The 22,383-nt window shown below is 49.5% G+C and overlaps 1 protein-coding gene across 3 annotated transcripts; it reads left to right on the top strand.

Moving 5' to 3' along the window:
- The first annotated feature begins 5,804 nt into the window (after positions 1-5,804).
- On the top strand, positions 5,805-20,659 carry LOC140905766 (zinc finger protein 777-like). 3 transcript variants are annotated; one of them, XM_073329208.1, is made up of 6 exons: positions 5,805-5,894; positions 9,248-9,640; positions 13,391-13,517; positions 14,659-14,775; positions 16,146-16,400; positions 19,296-20,659. In XM_073329208.1, the coding sequence occupies exons 1-6, from the start codon at positions 5,820-5,822 to the stop codon at positions 20,393-20,395; spliced, it is 2,067 nt and encodes a 688-aa protein (XP_073185309.1). In that variant the 5' UTR covers positions 5,805-5,819; the 3' UTR covers positions 20,396-20,659. The 3 variants fall into 3 exon arrangements, with proteins under 3 accessions (XP_073185309.1, XP_073185311.1, XP_073185312.1); XM_073329210.1 differs by lacking the exon at positions 5,805-5,894 and adding an exon at positions 6,520-6,939; XM_073329211.1 differs by lacking the exons at positions 5,805-5,894; positions 9,248-9,640 and adding an exon at positions 10,082-10,251.
- The last annotated feature ends 1,724 nt before the right edge of the window (positions 20,660-22,383 follow it).

The raw sequence follows: 22,383 nt of genomic DNA on the forward strand, positions 1-22,383 counted from the left end.
TTCATACAGACAATGACTTGTTTATACCGCTCTGTGTACTATACACTGAAATGTAAGTATAATATTCCAATTTATTTATTTTATAAATGCTGTGACATTTTTATATCTGATTTTGTAAGCAAGTAGTTTTTAGGTGAGGTAAAACCTGGGGTACACAAGAAAAATCAGACTCCTGAAAGGGGTATCATAGATACAGTAGTTTGGAAAGGTTGAGAGCCCCTGCTCTAGAGGATTTTCCTTTCCTTCAGGGCTATTTACTACGGGTTGCTGTGGTTTAAGCCTGCTATGTCTGTGCAAAGCCTTGTGTCTAGATCCATGCCTGCTGAGTGTAACATCTGTGCCAACAAAGCTAGCTTGTCTCTGATGGAAGCAGTGCAACAGTCTGCACCACTTTAGGTCCACACTTTGGAGAGACAGGCATCGCTTCAAGCTGAAATGGTGAAGCTAAGTGTTGCCAGAATCAATGCAACAGTTCAGTGTGTCCATATCACTCACCAGTGTTAGCTGTGCCGTTGTGTGCAGGACATTCATGCTGCCCCCCAGCCATTTCTGTACCACTGCACTGTGCTACCTATCCCATACATGTTTCGCACAACTCCCCAGAGTGGGAGGAGGGGTTGGTGTGGGAAGCACTTGATGTGGTGGAGCAAGTGCCCACCTCAGCCAGGAAGGGGTTAATAAGCACCTGTAGGCACAATCAGTTCCCACACTGGCACAAATGTGAAACCTGCTCCCTCAAAGAGAGACATCAAGCCCTGTAAGGGTGACACTCAGAGGGAAGGAGAGCCAGGGCCCGGAGCTCCCTGAATCTACAGAACCAGCTGACTAGGAAGGCTGCTGAAGGTCCTCTGCTGCCCAAGTCCTCTGGATAAATTGTTCTAGTTTCTTAGAGCCGAGGACTCATTTATCTTCATAAATGATCTGGAGGATGGTGTGGATTGCACTCTCAGCAAATTTGCGGATGATACTAAACTGGGAGGAGTGGTAGATACGCTGGAGGGGAGGGATAGGATACAGAAGGACCTAGACAAATTGGAGGATTGGGCCAAAAGAAATCTGATGAGGTTCAATAAGGATAAGTGCAGGGTCCTGCACTTAGGACGGAAGAACCCAATGCACAGCTACAGACTAGGGACCGAATGGCTAGGCAGCAGTTCTGCAGAAAAGGACCTAGGGGTGACAGTGGACGAGAAGCTGGATATGAGTCAGCAGTGTGCCCTTGTTGCCAAGAAGGCCAATGGCATTTTGGGATGTATAAGTAGGGGCATAGCGAGCAGATCGAGGGACGTGATCGTTCCCCTCTATTCGACATTGGTGAGGCCTCATCTGGAGTACTGTGTCCAGTTTTGGGCCCCACACTACAAGAAGGATGTGGATAAATTGGAGAGAGTCCAGCGAAGGGCAACAAAAATGATTAGGGGACTGGAACACATGAGTTATGAGGAGAGGCTGAGGGAGCTGGGATTGTTTAGCCTGCAGAAGAGAAGAATGAGGGGGGATTTGATAGCTGCTTTCAACTACCTGAAAGGGGGTTCCAAAGAGGATGGCTCTAGACTGTTCTCAATTGTAGCAGATGACAGAACGAGGAGTAATGGTCTCAAGTTGCAGTGGGGGAGGTTTAGATTGGATATTAGGAAAAACTTTTTCACTAGGAGGGTGGTGAAACACTGGAATGCGTTACCTAGGGAGGTGGTAGAATCTCCTTCCTTAGAGGTTTTTAAGGTCAGGCTTGACAAAGCCCTGGCTGGGATGATTTAACTGGGAATTGGTCCTGCTTTGAGCAGGGGGTTGGACTAGATGACCTTCTGGGGTCCCTTCCAACCCTGATATTCTATGATTCTATGACGCTCAGCCTGGGCCTCTCAGACTGACCAGGGGTTAAAGAAACCCAGCTTTGACTCAGAGACTCTGACTTGTTTGCCTTGCAAGACAAATTAGAGGATTGGGTCAAAAGAAATCTGATGAGGTTCAACAAGGACAAGTGCAGAGTCCTGCACTGATGATGGAAGAATCCCATGCACTGTTACAGGCTGGGGACTGACGGGCTAAGCAGCAGTTCTGCAGAAAAGGACCTGGGGATTACAGTGGACGAGAAGCTGGATATGAGTCAGCAGTGTGCCCTTGTTGCCAAGAAGGCCAATGGCATATTGGGCTGCATTAGTAGGAGCATTGCCAGCAGATCGAGGGAAGTGATTATTCCCCTCTATTTGGCACTGGTGAGGCCAACCTGGAGTATTGCATCCAGTTTTGGTCCCCCCACTACAGAAGGGATGTGGACAACTTGGAGAGAGTCCAGTGGAGGGCAACAAAAATTATTAGGGGGCTGGGGCACATGACTTATGAGGAGAGGCTGAGGGAGTTGGGCTTATTTAGCCTGCAGAAGAGAAGAGTGAGGGGGGATTTGATAGCAGCCTTCAACTACCTGAAAGGGGGTTCCAAAGAGGATGGAGCTAGGCTGTTCTCAGTGGTGGCAGATGACAGAACAAGGAGCAATGGTCTCAAGTTGCAGTGGGGGAGGTCTAGGTTGGATATTAGGAAACACTATTTCACTAGGAGGGTGGTGAAGCACTGGAATGGGTTACCTAGGGAGGTGGTGGAATCTCCATCCGTAGAGGTTTTTAAGGCCTGGCGTGACAAAGCCCTGGCTGGGATGATTTAGTTGGTGTTGGTCCTGCTTTGAGCAGGGGATTGGACGAGATGACCTCCTGAGGTCTCTTCCAAGCCTAATCTTCTATGATCCACACTGCATTGGGGTTGAAGGACTGTTCTACTTTGCCCTTTTTGTTGAACTACTGCAGGGGGAGGGCAGAACTACTCCCCTGATACTTGTATCTGGAAACACACAGCTCCTCTTCTGATCAACTCTGTAGCAACTGCAGCACCCAAAGGAAGGCAGTGGGAACAAAGGGAGGTGCTTAGACAAATTGGAGGATTGGGCCAAAAGAAATCTGATGAGGTTCAATAAGGATAAGTGCAGGGTCCTGCACTTAGGACGGAAGAACCCAATGCACCGCTACAGACTAGGGACCGAATGGCTAGGCAGCAGTTCTGCGGAAAAGGACCTAGGGGTGACAGTGGACGAGAAGCTGGATATGAGTCAGCAGTGTGCCCTTGTTGCCAAGAAGGCCAATGGCATTTTGGGATGTATAAGTAGGGGCATAGCGAGCAGATCGAGGGACGTGATCATTCCCCTCTATTCGACATTGGTGAGGCCTCATCTGGAGTACTGTGTCCAGTTTTGGGCCCCACACTACAAGAAGGATGTGGATAAATTGGAGAGAGTCCAGCGAAGGGCAACAAAAATGATTAGGGGACTGGAACACATGAGTTATGAGGAGAGGCTGAGGGAACTGGGATTGTTTAGCCTGCAGAAGAGAAGAATGAGGGGGGATTTGATAGCTGCTTTCAACTACCTGAGAGGTGGTTCCAGAGAGGATGGTTCTAGACTATTCTCAGTGGTAGAAGAGGACAGGACAAGGAGTAATGGTCTCAAATTGCAGTGGGGGAGGTTTAGATTGGATATTAGGAAAAACTTTTTCACTAGGAGGGTGGTGAAACACTGGAATGCATTACCTAGGGAGGTGGTAGAATCTCCTTCCTTAGAAGCTTTTAAGGTCAGGCTTGACAAAGCCCTGGCTGGGATGATTTAATTGGGGATTGGTCCTGCTTTGAGCAGGGGGTTGGACTGGATGACCTCCTGAGGTCCCTTCCAACCCTGATATTCTATGATTCTATGCCCCTACCCACTCCGCAAAGGGGGCACTCTAGAGGTAAATCCTGTGACACCTGCCACGCTGTGTGTGGCCGGAAGGCTATTTTGGATTTTGCATTGAGCGTCCTGGAACGCCCTGGGAACTGCTGCCGTTTCCTATATTCATCTCAACATGGAAGAGAGATGGGGTTCATTCCGTCAGAAATTCTAATTTGATTGATTGAAATCTTGCTGAATTGGAGGCCAGGACTGGAGACTGTGGCGAGCATGAACTCCGCTGGAATTCTGCATTGGGGATGAGGATATTGCTGATATCCTACAATCCATCCTGGAACTGCAGGCCCTGTCCCAGAAAAGGGGAAGTGAGGACTCAGGCTGCTGACCCAGATGTTTTGTTCCATCCCACTGGAGGGACCTGCTGTCTAAGTCTTGTCACTGAGATGAATGCCACTTTGGGTTCAGGACCCCACCTAGTGCTAGAAACAACTGTGGTGGGAACCTGGCATGAGGACTGTGGCTGCAGAGCTTCTGAATGGGCAATGAAACTGACTGTCGGTCATCTCTAGGGGGAGCTTGTCATGACTGTAGGACTCCAAGTGAAGTTATAGATTAAAGGGTTATGGATTCTGACGTACTGTGTAGCTGCCCAGAGCCAGTCATTCTGGGCGGTACTCAGCGTCCTAGCTTGGCTGGGCAGTGGGCAATGCTCTGCAGATCTAAACTGCCCATTTGGCACTCCCATAATACAGTGAGAGGCACTATAGGAAAAACCTAGTGTTGCTGAGCAACATTCGGTATTGCTTAAAAGGACAGGACTAGGGAGTAGGGCAGCTAACTGAGGGGTGTATTTCTGAGCTGCTGGGTGCTCCAGGGCCGGTTTCTGTGCCTCTTCCTCTTCCTGTCTTGGATTGTGAAGCCCTGGGGACAGAGACCATCTCTCACGCGGTGACTGTACCGTGCCCAGGTCCCAGTCTCTCTTGGGGCTTCCACGGGTGCTGCCCAAACTACTACGCGAAGGTGGGTGAGGTCTTATCTTTTCTCTGGTGGGAAAAGAAACTAGCCACTGTCAGAAGACAGGATACTGGGCCGGATGGACCTTTGGTGTGACCCAATATGGCCCTTCTTATGTCCTTTCAAGCTCCACGGCCCTTCCACGGGGCTGGGGATCCTCCGTCTCAGCCAAGCGAAAGAGTCAAGGGTCTACACAGCCCGCCGGCCCCGGGGGCAAGGGGCTTTCCAAGGCAGGCCCAGCTCAGCTGGCTGCGGTGTTAACCAGAAGTGAGGACTGGGGTGGCGGATCTTACTGCAGGGGCAGGCCCCTGGGCCCCCTGTTCCGGGTCAGCCCTCAGGGTTACCAGCCTCACCCGGGTTAATGGGTGCGAGGAAGAAGGGAGCCAGGCTTGTTGCCGGGCAGATGGGGGGGGGGGAAGGCTGCAGGGTGCTCACCTGGCCAAGGGCGTTGGAGCCTTGTGATTGGGTGAACCCTGGGGGATGGAGGGCTGCCTAAGCCAATCGGAGGGGGGGAGGAGAGGAGGCCAGCTATGCCAGAGGGGAGCGCGAGACCCTTCCCCCCCCCCGCATGAGGGGAAGGCAGCGGCGGGCCAATTCGCCCCTCCCCCCGCTGTCCGTCCCTTGCCCGAGGGGGGCACTCGCCACCCCCGTGACTGTCTCTCTCCCCTGCCCGAGGGGGGCACGGCCCATCCCCAGACTCTCTCCCCGCCTGAGAAGGGCATGGGCGGTCCCCCCCCCCCCGCCTATGCTGGAGGAGAAGGCAGGTGACCCCCCCCCCAGCCTGCCTTCCCCCGCTGCCATGATGGAGGGGGATGCAGGCAGCCCCCCCTCCTGCAATTGCCTTCCCCCCGCCCGAGGGGAGCGTGGGCGACCCCCCCCAACTGCCTCCCCCTCCCGTCTGCCGAAGGGGGTGGGGATGCCCCTCCCGCTGTGTGCCGGGGGGGGGCATAGGCGATGCCCCGGAGGAGACGCACGGGTGACCCCCAGGACCTCTCCCCTGCCCGTTGCCGATTTTGCCCCGACGGGGGTTTGCTGAGCTACTCTGGGGGACAGCACCTGGCCGCTGACGCCCCCTGCGCCCACCGGAGTCAGGCCGATGGCGGCCGCGGAGAGCGGGGCGCCCCGCCATCGGCCCCTCCTCACCGCCTCGGGCCTGCGCTGCCTCCGCCAGGTCCGCGGGCCCCCGCAAGTTGCAGAGCCCGGGGGTGCGGAGGGACCGGGACTGGGGAGCCCAGCGTGGGGGCGGGGGAGGGTGTTACTGGCCGGTTGGAGGGTGTCCCTGACCGACCCGCTGCTAGCCCACCTGCCGCGGGTCAGCGCGGGGCAACGGGGCAGCGATCGCTGCTGCGCCCGTACCGGGTCGGGGGCGAGGGGGGTGTAGGAGGGATCAGACAGTCCCGGAGTGAGCCCCGAAGCCCCCTAGGGAGGTCCCGCCGGGTTCCCGACTCCCCGAGGCAGCTCGTGGCGGCGCCGCGGGCGAGTAGCCGCCCTGGGGGAGACAGCGCCTGGCACAGCCCCTTGGCCGAAGCAGCACGTTGTGAATGGGGGCTGAGCTCCGCCCGCGATCCCCTGACTCCGGGAGCCGGGGCTCGCAGCGACCCCCCCCGCCGGGCTGCGGGGGAAGGGGCGGGGCTCGGCAGCCGCCTGCCCCGCGGGGGGCCCCTGCGCTGGGCAGAGGCCGGGAGGCGATTCCCCGCCCGGCCGGGGCCGTGCGCCCCCCCCGCCGCCAGGGGCCGCTGCCGGCCCCGCTGCCCGGCCCGCCCCGCCCCGCACGCAGCTCGCGGACCCTGCCAGCGAGGCCGCGGCTCCCGGCTGCGCTCGCTCTGCTCCGCCCGGCAGCGGGGCCGGCCCGTGGCGAGGAGGCGCCGGGACTCTGCCCAGCCCGCGGCGGCAGCGGAGCTCGGGCTCGGCCGGGCCGGGCCGGGCCCCGTTGGGATCCAGCCGCGCGGCTCGTCCCCTGAGCGGGGCGGCGGGCGAGTCTCGTCGTGACTCCCCCGGGCCCCTGCGGAGCAGCCGCGCCCGGCCCGGCCCGGCCCGCCGGCGGCAGAGCTCCGCGGGCCCCGAGCGCCGCCCCCGGCGGGCGGGCGGGCGGGGAAACGCTCATGTCCGCCCCCGGGCCGCGGTGAGGGGCGAGCTCCCGATCCCCCCGCCCGGCCGAGCTCCGGCGGCGCCTGGGCCGGGAACAAAGGGCCATGGCCGAGCGGGCCGCTGCCCAGGTAAGGGCCTGGCGGGGGCCCCCGAGCGGGGGCGGGAAATCGCCTGGCGGGGGGAGCCTGGACAGGGGGCCCTCGCGAGCTTCTCCCGGGCCTGGACCCCGGGAGCCGGCCCCGCGGGGAGCGCGGCGCTGCCCGCTGGCTCCTGGGCCGGGCACGGCCCGGGCTGGACGCTGAAGGGGGAGGAGGGTCCTGATCCCCCGGGCGGGAGGCGGGAGCAACGGTGATCTAGCTGGTGTTCCCCAGACACGGGGGGCAGCTCCGCTCCTGCGGGGCCCTTTGCGGCTGGTCCGGGGAGCAGGGAGCGGGGCTTTGCTTTGCTTTGCTCGCCCCGCTGCAGGGGACCGACCTCCCAGCCGGGCCCGCCCTGCCAGCAGCCAGCGCTCCCGCCTGGCTAGGACCGCAGGGTCGGGCTTCTGCTGCGGGGCTGGAGGAGAGCGGTTCCTACCCATTTGTTGTTGAACCATAACTCAGGGTATTGTGTTGCGCACACACACACAGTAGCATCGCAGCCGCCTTCCAGAGGTGGCAGAAATGAGCTTTATGGGACCTTGTGACTGTCGGAGAGTCCCTCTCTCTAAGGGGAAAATGTTTATGCTTAGTGATGATGGTTAATAATACATTCTCTTTTATTTCACAACACTTTAGGTGTTGAGCTTTTTTTTTTGTTTGTTTGTTTCTCTCATAGTCTGGACTGGAGGGTTGAAATCCTAAAGTGTCTGTTGACTTGAAGCATAACTCCACAACCCCATTTCTGTGACTTATTTTTCACATTATAACAGATCTTAGGGGCTCTGTTTTGTTAGTAATGGCGGCTTTGTTTCTCTAGTTTAATTACTTGGATTTTATTATTCTTTGTATAGCTACTTTAATCCCCCAGAGTTCAAAAGCTTTTCATAAAAACTAGACATATCTACGGGGATCCCTAAACAGAGAGACCTCTAGGTGGAACTTCTTTACCAGTATGTGCAAAACGTGTACACAAAGTCGAGGACAGGATATCAAAAATGACTGTATTAAACTAATTCTGTGGGTGAAATCTACAAAGGAGGAAAGTCCAGAATTCTCTTATTCATACCATGACTCTTATGGAAAGTATTAAGGAACGTTAAATGACTATAAAGAGTCAGGTCTCTTTTTTTCTCTCTCATCTGAAGGTATGTCTACGTTGCACACCACTGGCCATGGCTTGTAGGGTGTGTGTAGCTGCACGGTGCAGTGAAAGGTAGGCTGCAACCACCCTGCAGTATGTAGCTACACCCAGCAGTGAAAGGCTTTAGCAGCGGGGAAAGGCTTCTGCAGTGAGGAGCTGCTGGAACCTTTCCTCTTGCCTCTTCCCTGCCAGAGCCTTTCTTTGCGGCTGGAATCTGTCACTGTAGCGGGGAAAAACTCCGGCAGTTCCCTGCTGCCAGAGCCTTTCCCCACTGTCTTCCCCCTGCCAGAGCCTTTCGTCACTGCAGAGATTTGCTGGAGCCTTTCCCCACTGTCTTCCCTCCTCCAGAGCCTTTCCTTGCGGTGGGGAACACTCCAGCAGCAAGGAGACAGTGGGACACTACACTGCTAAATAATAGCGGTATATACAAGGAGGGCACAGCTTGGGCTTGTGGGGAGCTGTGTAGGATACAGCCATGTTTCTACTCGCCTAAGCAGTGCCTCACCATCTGCACTGCTGTTTTTACCTGTGCTGGGGGGCAGGTATTGTATGTACTCTATGCACTGCCATAGGGAGGGTGCAGTGTAGACATACCTTGAAAGATGGCACCTCAGTAGCACAGTGCCTCTTGAATTTCTGATGAATCTTTGCTTAGACATCAGTACAGAACCAAATCGCCAAAACCATTTCCAGCGGCAGCCAGGGTCTCCCTTGCAGGTTTTCCTCCTGAGAACTGACAAGAGACATCCCTTATTTTGTGTATTCCAGTGAGAATGTAACCTAAGGATGGTATAGGAGTGAGCTTCTTAATGGCTTCAAATCCATACTGTGACTCTCAACAATCTAAATACTACTAGTCTGGCACACATCGGGAAAAGGGACTACAGACATATAAGAGAGTGAAGTTCATTTCCCCTTTTCTAATCAATTAAAAGATTGAAAAATAACTCTTCCTTTAACTGAAGTCGGTGGGTCCCTTAGATATGAGCTGTAACTGGACATGTGCACTGTCTGCTTATTGAAACCCATGGGAATGTCCGCATAAGACTTAAGATCCAATAGCAGGTATTGCTAAGAGCAGGAGACTCTTGCCCTGTTTCGCTCTGTAGCCAACCATGTGACCATGACTCCATGTCTAATGTCTGTCTTTGCAAACAGGGTCCAGAACTGGATGCAGTGACACAGTGCCCATCTCCTTTACTGCCTCCCCTTGTCCCGGAACGAACTTCTGAAAGAGAAACTCAGACTGCAGAGATTTCCCTGACTGTTGTGGCAGCAATTCAAGCCGTAGAGAGGAAGGTGGATTCTCATGCCACACGGTTGTTGGATCTGGAGGGGAGAACTGGGATGGCTGAGAAGAAATTAATAGACTGTGAGAAAACAGCAGTGGAACTTGGCAACCAGTTGGAGAGTAAATGTGCTGCGCTGGGAACTCTGATCCAGGAGTATGGGCTGCTGCAGAGGAGGCTGGAGAACATGGAGAACCTGCTGAAGAACAGGAACTTCTGGATCCTGAGGCTCCCCCCAGGCACTAATGGAGAAGTCCCCAAGGTAACAATAGCTCAGCTAGTGCTGGCAGGGAAGACTAAATGTTCAAACCAGTCTCTAGAGCTTTGCATGCAAGCTCAAGTCTGCAGTTTGGGTGCAGAATTAGAGGCACGTTTTACAAGTGCCTACTGCAGACTAGAGAACAGTAGAGCATGTACTATGGTTCAAGTCAGGCGTGCAGGAGAGCTGGGAAGAAGTGAGCCCTGGTGAGAGTTAATTGAACTAGGAGCTCAAAGCAATTGAGAAATAAAACTGCCCCTTAATATTTTCATGCCTCTTTTCCCTCTCTGGAGCTGTTTGTGGGAAGTGGATCAGAGGAGAATGTCCCTGTTATGAACAAAAATATTAACATAAGAACAGCCAAACTGGGTCAGACCAGTGGTCCATTTAGCCCAGTATCCTGTCTTCTGACAGTGGCCAGTGCCAGGAACTTCAGAGGGAATGAACAGAACAGGGCAATCAAGTGATCCATCCCGTCATCCACTTCCAGCTTCTGGCAAACAGAATAGCCATTGATGGACCTATCTTCCATGAATTTATTTAATTCTTTTTTGAATCTTGTTCTAGTCTTGACCTTCACGACATCCCCTGGCAAAGAGTTTTGCAAGTTGACTGTACGTTGTGTGAAGAAGTATTTCCTTTTGTTTGTTTTAAACGTCCTGCGTATTAATTTCATTGAGCGACCCCTAGTTCTTGTATTATGGGAAGGAGTAAATAACATTTCCCTATTCATTTTTTCCACACCTGTCAAGATTTTATAGACCTCTATTATATCCCCTCTTAGTCATCTCTTTTCCAAGGTCTAAGAAATCTCCCCTCATATGGAAGCTGTTCTATACCCCAGTCATTTTTGTTGCCCTTTTCTGTGCCTTTTCCAATTCCAATATATTTTTTTTTGAGATGGTGTGACCAGAACTGCATGGAGTATTCAAGATGTGTGTACACCTTGGATTTATACAGAGGCATTAGTCTTATCTATCAGAGGGGTAGCCGTGTTAGTCTGTATCCACAAAAACAATGGGGAGTCAGGTGGCACCTTAAAGACTAACAGATTTATTTGGGCATAAGCTTTCATGGGTAAAAAACCCACTTCTTCAGGTGAGGCATCTGAAGAAGTGGGTTTTTTACACACGAAAGCTTATGGCCAAATAAATCTGTTAGTCTTTAAGGTGCCACCAAACTCCTCGTTGTTTTTGTCTTATGTATCTCTTCCTAATGATTCCCAACATTCTGTTAGCTTTTTTGACTGCCGCTGTACATTGAATGGATGTTTCCAGAGACCTGTCCACTGACTCCAGGATATATTTCTTGAGTGGTCACAGCTAATCTAGACCCCCATCATTTTGTATGTATAGGTGGGATTATGTTTTCCAATGCTCATTACTTTGCAGTCTGCTTTACTATCTTGAGTAATTTTGTATCATCTGCCAGTTGGGCTATCTCACTGTTCACCCCTTTTCCCAGATTATTTATGAATGTGTAGATCGGCACTGGTCCCAGTACAGGCCCCTGGGGGACACCACTATTGACCGCTCTCCATTCTGAAAATTGACCATTTATTCCTACTCTTTGTCTCCTGTCTTTTTAAACCAGTTACTGATCCATGAGAGGACCGTCCCTCTTATCCCATGACTGCTTTCTTTACTTAAGATTCTTTGTTGAGGGACCTTGTCAAAGGCTTTCTGAAAGTATACTGTATCCAGTGGATCTCTCTTATCCACTTGTTTGTTTGACTCCCTCAAAGAATTCTAATAGATTGGTGAGGCATGATTTCCCTTTTCAAAAGCTGTGTTGACTCTTCCAAAACAAAACATGTTCATCTATGTTTGATAATTCTGTTCTGTACTATAGTTTCAATCAATTTGCCTGGTACTGAAGTTAGGTTTGCTGGCCTGTAATTGCTGGGATCACCTCTGGAGCCTTTTTTGAAAATTGGTGTCACATTAGCTATTGTCCAGTCATCTGGTGCAGAAGCTGATTTAAGTGATAGGTTACGTACCACAGTTAGTAGTTCTGCAATTTCACATTTGAGTTCCTTCAGAACTCTTGGGTGAGTAGCATCGGGTCCTGATGACTTATTACTGTTTAATTTATCAATTTGTTCCCTAAGCTTCCTCAGATTTGTCATTTAAAAAGAATGGCTCAGGTGTGGGAATCTCTCTCACACATCCTGTGAACTGAAGACTGATATAAATAATTTGTTTAGTTTCTCTGCAATGGCCTTATCTTTGACTGCTCCGTTAACACCTTGATTGTCCAGTGATCCCACTGATTGTTTAGCCAGCTTCCTGCTTCTGATGTACTAAATATTTTTTTGCTGTAGGGATTTTTTTAAAGTAGGGATTTCTCAGATCCAGTTAATTAGGATTTGGGGGTAATGGTTCATGGCTGGCAGTCTTCTTCCAGTAGCCAGACTTCTTCTTAGTGTATACACAACGTGCCTCAGGTGGCACGTGACCAGGATTCATCATTGTATTTGGTCCACTGGCTGGATCATTAGCTTCCACGGCCGGGTACTGATGGGCAGTGTGACGTGAACGCTGATCCATGCCAGACTGATTCCCTGATATTACAAGTTGCTATTAGTGAGGCAACCAAGCAACAGAAGAGAGCAGGAAGGGGGTGTCTGAGGCTAGGAAAGGGTGGCAGGAAGCAACAGGTAGGTGTTCTCTGGTGCCAGGCAAAAGGGCATAGCTGGGACTCAGGAGAAAGGGGACAGGCTTGATGTACTTAAAAATTGGTACTAGGTGAACAATGCAACCAAAGAAAAATAAAAGTTCCTTTAATGTTCATTCATATTTGCATTGACAGCTTTTGTACTTCACAGATATTTTAGCAAGTATGTTTACTGGTGGAAATGTCATTGAAAATGGTATTTTTTTAAAATAAACGTTGTTGCATATTCACAAAGACTATCAAATTTATAAGTGTCAGTACTTGACTGCAAACTTCATTCTGAATCATAGTCATCCAATCGGAACTGAAACAAAGGGCTGTGTGTCCAATCCAAACTGCTCTGTTCAAATACTCATAACAAAGTCCTTGCAAATTAGCTACAGCTTGGAATTATTTGCAGAAATAATTAGTTGGCAAATAACCGCAAAAACTGCAATCTGTTTGATGATTTTATCAGGTGGAATTCACCATATGAATGAATTATTATGAAATATTTTCCCAGCTCTGCAGAAAAGAGCTGCCTTTGTGTGTATCTGAAAACTGTAAACATTTCTGAATCAGATTTGTATAATAACTAGTGACAGTCCAAAACTGTGAACCTCAGGTCTGGAGGTCCAGAGTTCTGGAGCAGTTAAACATGGGGGTTTGAGGTCATCTCCTTCACAGAAATGAGGATCAACCATGATGCCTGATTCTGATCTCATTTAATAATTTGACGCACATTATAACTTGAGTAATTTCAGTGGCCTTGGTCCCAGTTTATATTGATGTGAGATCAGAATCGGATCTGTGGGGTTTGGGGTTTGGATAAATTCTGATCTGGATTTGAAGCCGACAGTGTTCAGAGCCAGGGTTTCAATTGAGATACATTATATTGTGGAAATAGGAATCTGAGAATTGTTTCCAGATACACATGAGAATAGATTTGTGTTGTGGATTCTTCACCTCACTGAATTAGCTTTGACATCTGAGTGGGATGGAGAGAGGATTTATTCCCCTTTCACTGAAGTTAAGGAATCAGATGCCAAGATATAAGTGTTACAGAAGGTGCTAAGTGTTTAACATTTGTGATTCCAGGTGCCTGTGACATTTGATGACGTCTCAGTCTATTTCAATGAGAAGGAGTGGGAGAAACTAGATGAATGGCAGAAGGAACTGTATAAGAATGTGATGAAGGGCAATTATGAATCTTTGGTCTCCTTAGGTAAAGATCAGTTTTCACCTGTTATAAACGAACTTCAGAGATTTTACAGGCTGGTGGGTCAGCACATAGCATCCTCAGTGCCTTTATGATTGAAGGTCAGCTCTGTTTTAAAAGTAGACTTAAAAATACTCCTCCTTCCATTGTTTTCTAGCTTTTGGTAGTGACTGGTCATGTGTGTGTTCATCCCTTATAAATAAGGCTATGATTTTTTTCATGGAGATCATGGTAGTTACAGAATCCGTGACTTCCAATGACCTCCGTGACTTTAGCTCCGGGGGGGGAAGGGGTGTGTGTGTGCGGAGCACCGAGTGGCCCTAACCCCTGGAGCTCTGAGTGGGTGGCGAGGGGGGCCCCCGGAGCTCCGAGCACCCCCTGGAGCGCCGAATAGGACCCCACAGCTGCCTAACCATTGCCCAACAGTGTGGGGACCCTGCAGCTGAGCTTCCCATTTTGTCGTGGATATTTTTAGTAAAAGTCACAGGCTTCTGTGAATTTTTCTTTATTGCCCATGACCTGTCTGTGACTTTTACCGAAAATATCCATAACAAAATCTTAGTCTTTCTTATAAACACTGTTAGGCGATCCTCACGTCAGGGCTGAGACATGCTGGCAGAGCAGCAAGGGAAAAGCCTGCATTGTTTGCTTATGCTGCCCCTATTTTGTGGATAAACACGGGACACGGGTCTCCAAAACTCTTAATCCAGTGCCTTTAAGGAATGCGGAGTTCACTTTAAAATGGTGCTTTGAATATAAAACCTGCTGTGGACGTATAGACACGTGCATTAATAATTAGAGACTGACGTTCAGCACTAACCTAGTACTGTTCCCATTTAAGTTGGGCCACTGCTGAACTCCTCTGAAATGTCCCCCCCGAAAATCTCCTTTGCTAAAGGGTGGTGGCTGGTCATCGCTTCTGGATTATGGTGCTGGAGGAGAAGTGACTTTTATGAAAAATGGCGAGGAACGGTTCCTGTACGCAGATGCTTTTCAGATCATTATGATAAAGAACAAGTGCCCTAAAGAGACACTGTCCAGCTGATTTCAGAGTCTGAGTTAAATGTAATTTCAGGTCTTATGTAGGAAAGGTAAGGGGAAATGTTGTTAAAGCTTATGGCACAATAATCTCTTTCTCACTGAATAGACTCTGCAATTTCCAAACCTGGTGTTTTGTCACATATCGAACAAGGAGTAGAATCACGGGTCAGAGGGCAGCAGGACTCAGATGAGGAGAGAGAAATCCTTACTGACCCCAGTGCAGGTGAGTAGCAGATTAACGCAATACTGAGTAAATGTATTAATTGTAGCATCTGAAAGTAAAATAATGATATGGTGCAATGCACATCTGGGGGCACTGATTCTGGGCAGAATGCAGGGTTCTGCCAGAGATGGAGTAGAGAGAGAGAAAAAAGGCAGGAGTGTTCCCTGGCTGGGTTGCTACAGTGAGGGAAGAATACAGAGACAGTAAGGGGAGAGGGAAAGCACAGTTGGGGTTAAAGACAATCTTAGGTTCAAGGGAGCAAGGTTTGGACATGTAATTACTCAGTATCCAGATATAGGTCAGCCTGCAAAACAGTGACCCTCCAGGCTGTGGAGAGTCCTGGGAACAGGGCACTGTAAGTGGTGGAATGACTCAGCAGGGAAACCAGTACAGCTGCAGTCAGCAAGGTATCTTCCTTGCAGGGTTAGTGCTTATAACAAGGAAAGAGAATCAGCTAATATAAGCAGGGAAATGGAAATGCTGGGGGTTCAGCCCAATCTTTCCAAAGGCCCCCCCTTCTCCCCTGCCTCCCAAGCAGCTGCTCTTATAGCCCTTCTTTCTATCTATCTGCCTCTCCTCACTGTAGCATCTAAGCACCTCACAGTCACTGATGGATTTGTCTTCAGAGTATCCCTTTGAGGTAAGGTGTGCTAGTCCATGTTTTATAGATCAAGAGTCTGAGGCACAGGATAGATTAAGTGACTTGTCCAGGTTAACACAGGCAGTCTGGCTGACGGAGATGTTGACCCCAAGTGTCCTGAGTCCCAGTCCAGGGCCCTATCCATTAACCCATCCTTCCTAGCACGCCTCTCTGAGTGCACCTTTCCAGACTGAGGGGAAGCTAAGATGGAGTGAACACCCTGTTCACTGGGGACCAGGTGGTGTCTCTGCACCTTGTCTCATTAGGAGAGGTGAGGATTAGGGCAACCAGAATGAGCAACTGGAGGATCAGAGAGCGAAGGTGGAATGAGCTCACTGCGTGGCCAAGAGGCTGGATATGGAGCTGCATAGAAAGGTGATGGAGGGCTGGGGTGAGATGGTCTTGGAGAAAGAGTTTATACTGGCTACCGGATTCTGGACCCCCTGAAGCTTGCAGCCTTGGGATTTAGGAAGATCATTAACCCCGGGAATGTTTGAGGTGACTGAGGCACTACTAAAGACTTCTGCAGCAGTGGTTTGAGGTCAGGGCAAATCACCTTCTGCAGGAAAACGCAAAAATGGCAAATCAGCCCTAAAACGGTGGTGTCTGCCATGCCACAGCTCTTTCCGTGATGTGACTGCACTGTGAATCAGAAAAGGGTTATTGCTAATGGTTTCTTATATCCCAACTCAGTGGGACGAATCATATCTGGGTTCTCTCTTTATTGCAGCAGGTATAAGGGTTGTGATCAAAACAGAGGAGATTCATCCTGAGGACTGCCCTGAAAACCTGGAGCTGCACAGAATGTTGGAACGATCAGAAGGAAGTTTCCCGAATCCAGACCAGGAAGCAACCCATGGTAGTCCGTATGGCTCAGTAACACCTCCGAGAAACCCCTCAGGGAACTGTCTGGACGAGTCCACCGAATATAAAACAGATTTCAGTGAAATCAGAAGAGTCATTGTTCAGCAGGGTAACTGCACAGGTGAGAGGCTGTATGTGCTGAATGTGAGAAAAGCTTTAGGCCAAGGAGAAGCCTTGTATTACATCAGAGGAGCAGAGCAAAAGCAGGACGGTATGAATGTACAGAGTGAGGAAAAGCTCCAGGGTACAGCAGTGACGTACAGTGCAGCAGAGAATCCATATGGGAGGGAAGCCCAGAGTCTGCCTGGGGGGAGGAGAGAACCTTTTAAGCAAAAGAACAGTCTTAAATCCCACCAGAAACCCATGCAGGAGGAAAACCTGTGGAAGTAGTGACCATGAGAGCAGCGGAAGTCACACATGAAGTCAGGGGACTCCAGAGTAAGACACACCAGACACATATAGTAAATGTCAGAAACGTCTCTCTGAAGACCAGTCCTACTGCACAGCAGAGACTTCATTCATTAGGCTGTAGCAGGTGACTAGCATGTTCCTGGTAGGGTGAAGGCTTCAGCCACATTTTGTGTCCTATTAGACATCAGAGACTCGAGAGTGAGACACCTTGCCAATGCATTGAGTATGAGAGGAACTCTATTATAGTGCAAAATCTTGTAAAATGCCAGTGAGCCCACACTACAGATACTCACTACATGGAATGGAGGAAAGCATTAGCCAACCATATGCGCTTCTCCATCACCAGCTACTCTGCTCAGAAACTGGATCAAAACACTGAAGAAACTAAGTGCTTCAGAGATAAACTCGGCTATCCCCAAACAATGCTTTTTCTGAGGATTTACCACATCCTAGCAGCTCCCTCTGGGTAGAAGAAAACTGCTGTATAAATACTATGAGCTAAAATAGGATTAAGGTAGAATTGGAAGTGTGTTCGGATGACTGTTACGTAGGAACTAGAGTTAAATCTTGTAACCTGTCAAAGGTCTTATTCCTAGAAGGCAAGGAATTGGGTATAAAGTTATTGGTGAGCTCTGCTAGCGGAGAGCAGACACCCGGACTATCTACCGGACCTATATGTATACCTTGGATGTTCTGTGCCATGTAGCGTGACTGGGAACTAATCAAATACCACGCCCAGTGGAAAGCAGAGGCTTCCTCATACTTACCCAGAGGGGCCTGATCACCATGCCAAGTTTTCCAGGGAGACCCAGAGTGATGATTAACTGGGTCCTGTGATTAGTGCAAATATTTTCTATTCTGCTAAGTCTGTCTTGCTAATGTTTTAGCCAAATTGACGTTACTGGAGTGCTCTATCTCATCCAGGACTTTACCATCCAAAGTAAAACTTGGATGAAAGTGCCCCCCCGTGCCTTGTAGCTCAGTATTATGTGCTGCTTTATGGTATTTTGTGTTGCCAAGATCTCTCTGGCTTTTGTGAAGATCAGTAAACAACCCTCTCCACACACACACACACACACACACACCCCTTTTTTTTTTTTTAAGAAACCTTTTCTTGTTTCTCTCAGTAGCTGGCAGCCAACTATTTATCTGGGTTATATGTGCATTCCTCTGTTTTCTTACCTATCCCCTACCGACACAAAGTGAATTGGAACAATTTTTGACCCTACTTTTAGTTAGCTTATTTCATAGATATGTTTAGCTCCATCCTAGGTGATCCTTGATGCACGTGATGACAATTTGCTGCTATGGTGGTGGTGGTGTAGAGCTGTCCTGTAGGAACTGAGCCGTGTCTCACTGACAGACCCTGACTCTCTAAAGTGTAAAAGCTAATAATAGCTTTGTTTATATACAAATGGCAAGACCGAGCCAGACTCCTGCTGCAGGACTTAAGGCTGGCAAACAAGCACTCTTCTCAGGTTGGGGTCTGCACAGTGTCATTGAGGATGCTTCTGATCTTGCTGAGAATGATCTATACTCAGCCAATATTTTATTAACAAGGGGATACCACAAAATGGTGTCCCTGAACTGTATGCCAGGCCACATTTGTTTCAGGGTGAAGTGGGTGAGGGGATTGCTGAATAGATTACCATATATACTCGTTCGTAAGCCAAATATTTTTGGTAAAAAAGTGACGCATCAAAGAGGGGGGGTCGGCTTATAAACGGGTTTTCAGCAAAATTTGATGATTTTAAACTCTATGAAATCATTAAATTGACTATCTAATACATTGTCGTTTTATTTACCTGGAGCATCTGCAGGCATGGAGCCCCTCAGTTCCCTTTGGCAGCGGTTTGCCATTCCCAGCCAATGGGAGCTGCGGGAAGTGGCGCCATTGAGAGCTGAGGGGCTCCGTGCCTGCGAACACTCCAGCTTAAACAAAACATCCCGACCCGCCAGCGGTTTACCCTGATGGGCCAGGAGCCAAAGTTTGCCAACCCCTGAAATGTAGGGTCGGCTTATGAAAGGGTCATACAGTTCTTACCATTTTTACTTATCCATCCTGGGGTTGTCGGTTTATAAACGAACTGTCTTATGATCGAGTATATACAGTAAATTTGTTTTCCCATTTAAACAAATATACCTCCTCATACCCAAGTGGGGAACTAGATAAGTTCATGGAGGATAGGTCAATCAATGGCTATTAGCTAGGATGGGCATGGATGGTGTCCCTAGCCTCTGTTTGCCAGAAGCTGGGAATGACCAACAAGGGATGGATCACTTGATGATTATCTGTTCTGTTCATTCCCTCTGGGGCACCTGGCATTGGCCACTGTTGGAAGACAGGATTCTGGGCTAGATGATTTAGTTGGGGATTGGTCCTGCTTTGAGCAGGGGGTTGGACTAGATGACCTCCGGAGGTCCCTTCCAACCCTGATATTCTATGATTCTATGGACCTTTGGTCTGACCCACCATGTCACTTGCTCCTAAAAACTCTTCAGGCAGTTTCCGTTGTGTATCAAGAATGTCTTAATCATAAGAGGCTTCCTTTATCCTAAGCAGATGAAATTAATGATGTCTTGGTTCTCTTTTGAATTTTCCCAGATGACGGGATTGTGATCAAAACTGAGGAAGAGGATGATCCTGACACCCTGGAGCCATATACCATGTTCTCAGGCAGGGCAGAGCAGCAGATTTTCCAGAATCATGAGCAGGGGGCAACCTGTGAAGCTCAGTGCAGTTCCAAAATGCAACAGAGAAACCCAGTCGGAAACAGGCCGGGGCAATCTACTCCCTGTGAAAGAGACTCCAGTGAAACGAAGACGGTCATCGTCCACCAGAGAAACCGCACCAGGGAAAGACCGTATATCTGTCCTGAGTGTGGGAAAAGCTTCATGCTGAAGATCAACTTTATAATCCACCAGAGGAACCATCTCAAAGAGGGGCCCTATGAATGTAACGAGTGCGACTTAAGCTTCAGGATCAAGCAGCAGTTTCTCCTGCACCAGCGTAGCCACACACGACGGGGAGTCGGCCCGGCCCGACGTGTGGAGAACTTCAGAGACAAGCACAGCCTCAAGCCAGAGCCGAGAACGCCGCCGGCAGGGAAACCCTATAAATGCACTGAGTGTGAGAGCAGCTTCAGCCACAAGTCGAGCCTCAGCAAACACCAGATCACGCACGTGGGGGAGCGGCCGTACACATGCAGTGAGTGCAGGAAGAGCTTCCGGCTGCAGATCAGCCTGATAATGCACCAGAGGATCCACACGGGGAAGAGCGAGATGTCCTTCATATGCCCTCAGTGTGGGAAAAACTTTAGTCGTCCCTCCCATCTCCTCAGGCACCAGAGGACTCACACGGGGGAGCGGCCCTATAAATGCACCCAGTGCGAGAAAACCTTCAGTGAGAAGTCCAAGCTTACCAACCACTACCGCATCCACACGCGGGAGCGGCCGCATGCCTGCACTGAATGCGGCAAAGGCTTTATCCGCAAACACCACCTGCTGGAGCACCAGCGCATCCACACCGGGGAGCGCCCCTACCACTGCACTGAGTGCGGCAAGAACTTCACTCAGAAGCACCACCTGCTGGAGCACCAGCGGGCTCACACCGGCGAGAGGCCCTACCCCTGCACTGAGTGCACGAAGTGCTTCCGATATAAACAGTCCCTTAAGTACCACTTGAGGACGCACACAGGGGAGTAGGAGCCAATGGGAGCTGCCTCCAAGCTGGGCATTTGAGTCCGGAGTCTGTGTGAAAGGAAGCAGTGGGGCAAGAGCGTGTAGGGACTGATAATTTGATGTAAAACAAATGAAGCAAATAACATGCAGCAAAATTAAAAAGAACAGAAAAAGCTAATTTAGGGTAAATATTCATCATAATGTACAGGATATTTTGCTGACGTAGGACTAACTGCTTTTTAAATCTATTCCTTTTGATAATAAATGTGAAGTAACTTTTATTTGATACGCAAATTTAAGATTTCAGTTTTTTAAAATATATAATTTTACACTGTACATCGTACCTTTTAATCTGGAAAATCCCAAAGTGGTTTACATGCCTTATACAGGGATTGTCACCTGCTGCCGAGATGCAGCTGCCCCAGGGTGGAACATGGCATCTCTTTAACAGTGCGCAGGAATAGTACATGCTCCAATCCCAGTCGCGATGATTAGTATATCCACACAGAAACTACAAAAGGAATTTTGTATGGATTATTTAAATATAAAATGATAAAGGATGGCTTGCCCTAACAATGATTAATTATACAATACCGTGGAATCCCAGTCACGTTAAAATGGTCATGCCACCTGGAAGCCAGCCAGCCACCTACCTCTTTATCGTTCTGGGAAGATAGACAGTGTAAAGTGGAAATTTGTCTAGCTGACTGATGTAAAGACCCCTGCTCTTGTGATGAAAAAAATCTACTCAGTTATCCCGTCTGTCTCCCTGCCAACACATGATGTTCCCAAATGTGTTGGTCGTTCTTATTTCAAAGGACCCAAGTGGTAAAGTTTCCACTGCATCCCTTGTCCAACTGTTCTCAGCTGCCCCATCTCAGCATTAGAAAGTTTGCAGATATACGTTAACTCTCTAATGGGCTTTATTAGAGCGTAAGTGGTCAGGGCCTTGGTGTTCTATTTCACCTGAAAGAGCACTGCCCTCTTGAACACTGCACTGGGGCATTGGCTCAGTGCATGTTCATTCAGTCAGGTCTGGGAGGGGAGGGCGGGGCTGGGAGATCCTCGGAGGAGCCCTCTCAGCGCACAGTGCTCAGAGTGATGTGGAGCCAGGTGCTAGTTTCCCAGCACAGTATCCCTGTCTAGTGTGTCCTGCTGTGAATGGGAAAGAGCAGCGCAGCACAGAGTGGGATGGTTGTGTCGCAGGTGCTCTGCTGGGTGCGTTTGGCGTGGCTCTGAATCTCCTGCAGCCCAGGGTGGGAATAGGAATGAAGCCTTGGGTTGGGTTTAGGAAACACCGGTTTCTAGATCTGGTTGTGTTTCCCAGGGATCCGCTGAATGGTGAATATTCAGGTATTGAGTTTCATGTTATTGTCACACTGGAGTCAGTGCAGAGTGAGGGACCAATAGCTCTTCATACTGGGCTATAAACAATCCAGCTTTGTGCTACTGGATTGCTCCTTCCTCCCAGTGCCTTTTTCTGAAATTCTTACAGCTCTGTGATTATTCCAGTTCTGTCATCTCATGATTCTTGCAGTTCATGTGATTAGTGGCATTACATTTAATTTTATTGGCTTTGGTCACAGATTAAATCTAGAGAAATTTGAGCGGAAAAGTCGTATTAGTCTGTACAGTGCACTCCTGGGTGCCGACGTAGAATCCTCTCCTGTTGGATGAAATTCTCCCCCGTGCAGATGGCCAGCACCTGGGTGAGTGAAGTAGGATTTAAGTGGTGCCAGTGCCTTATTCTGGCCTGACCACAGATAAATTGCACCCACTTGGACAATATGGCCAGTAAACCATGGCGTTTATTTCCTTTTAAAGCTGTTAATGTGGTTTTCAGGCTAAATTGTGTGCTACGCAAAAATAAGCATCTCGTTAGAGGTATCGATGTATGTTCTGTTTATATAAAATGTAATGTATTAGCTGGCTATGCACTGACTCTAAAGCGCTTATGTGGCCCCAGTTATCATAGTATCTGAGTACTTCACAACCTGTAATGTGTTTATCCC

The sequence above is a fragment of the Lepidochelys kempii genome, chromosome 2 (assembly GCF_965140265.1).
Source record: "Lepidochelys kempii isolate rLepKem1 chromosome 2, rLepKem1.hap2, whole genome shotgun sequence".
Classification (NCBI taxonomy): Eukaryota; Metazoa; Chordata; order Testudines; family Cheloniidae; genus Lepidochelys; species Lepidochelys kempii.

Bases quoted from the DNA above. Each gene is read 5' to 3' on its own strand.
- LOC140905766 (XM_073329208.1), top strand. From the start codon at position 5,820: ATGGCGGCCGCGGAGAGCGGGGCGCCCCGCCATCGGCCCCTCCTCACC. The intron at 5,895-9,247 runs GTCCGCGGGCCC...CTTTGCAAACAG, and splicing joins GCCTGCGCTGCCTCCGCCAG to GGTCCAGAACTGGATGCAGT. The intron at 9,641-13,390 runs GTAACAATAGCT...TTGTGATTCCAG, and splicing joins CTAATGGAGAAGTCCCCAAG to GTGCCTGTGACATTTGATGA.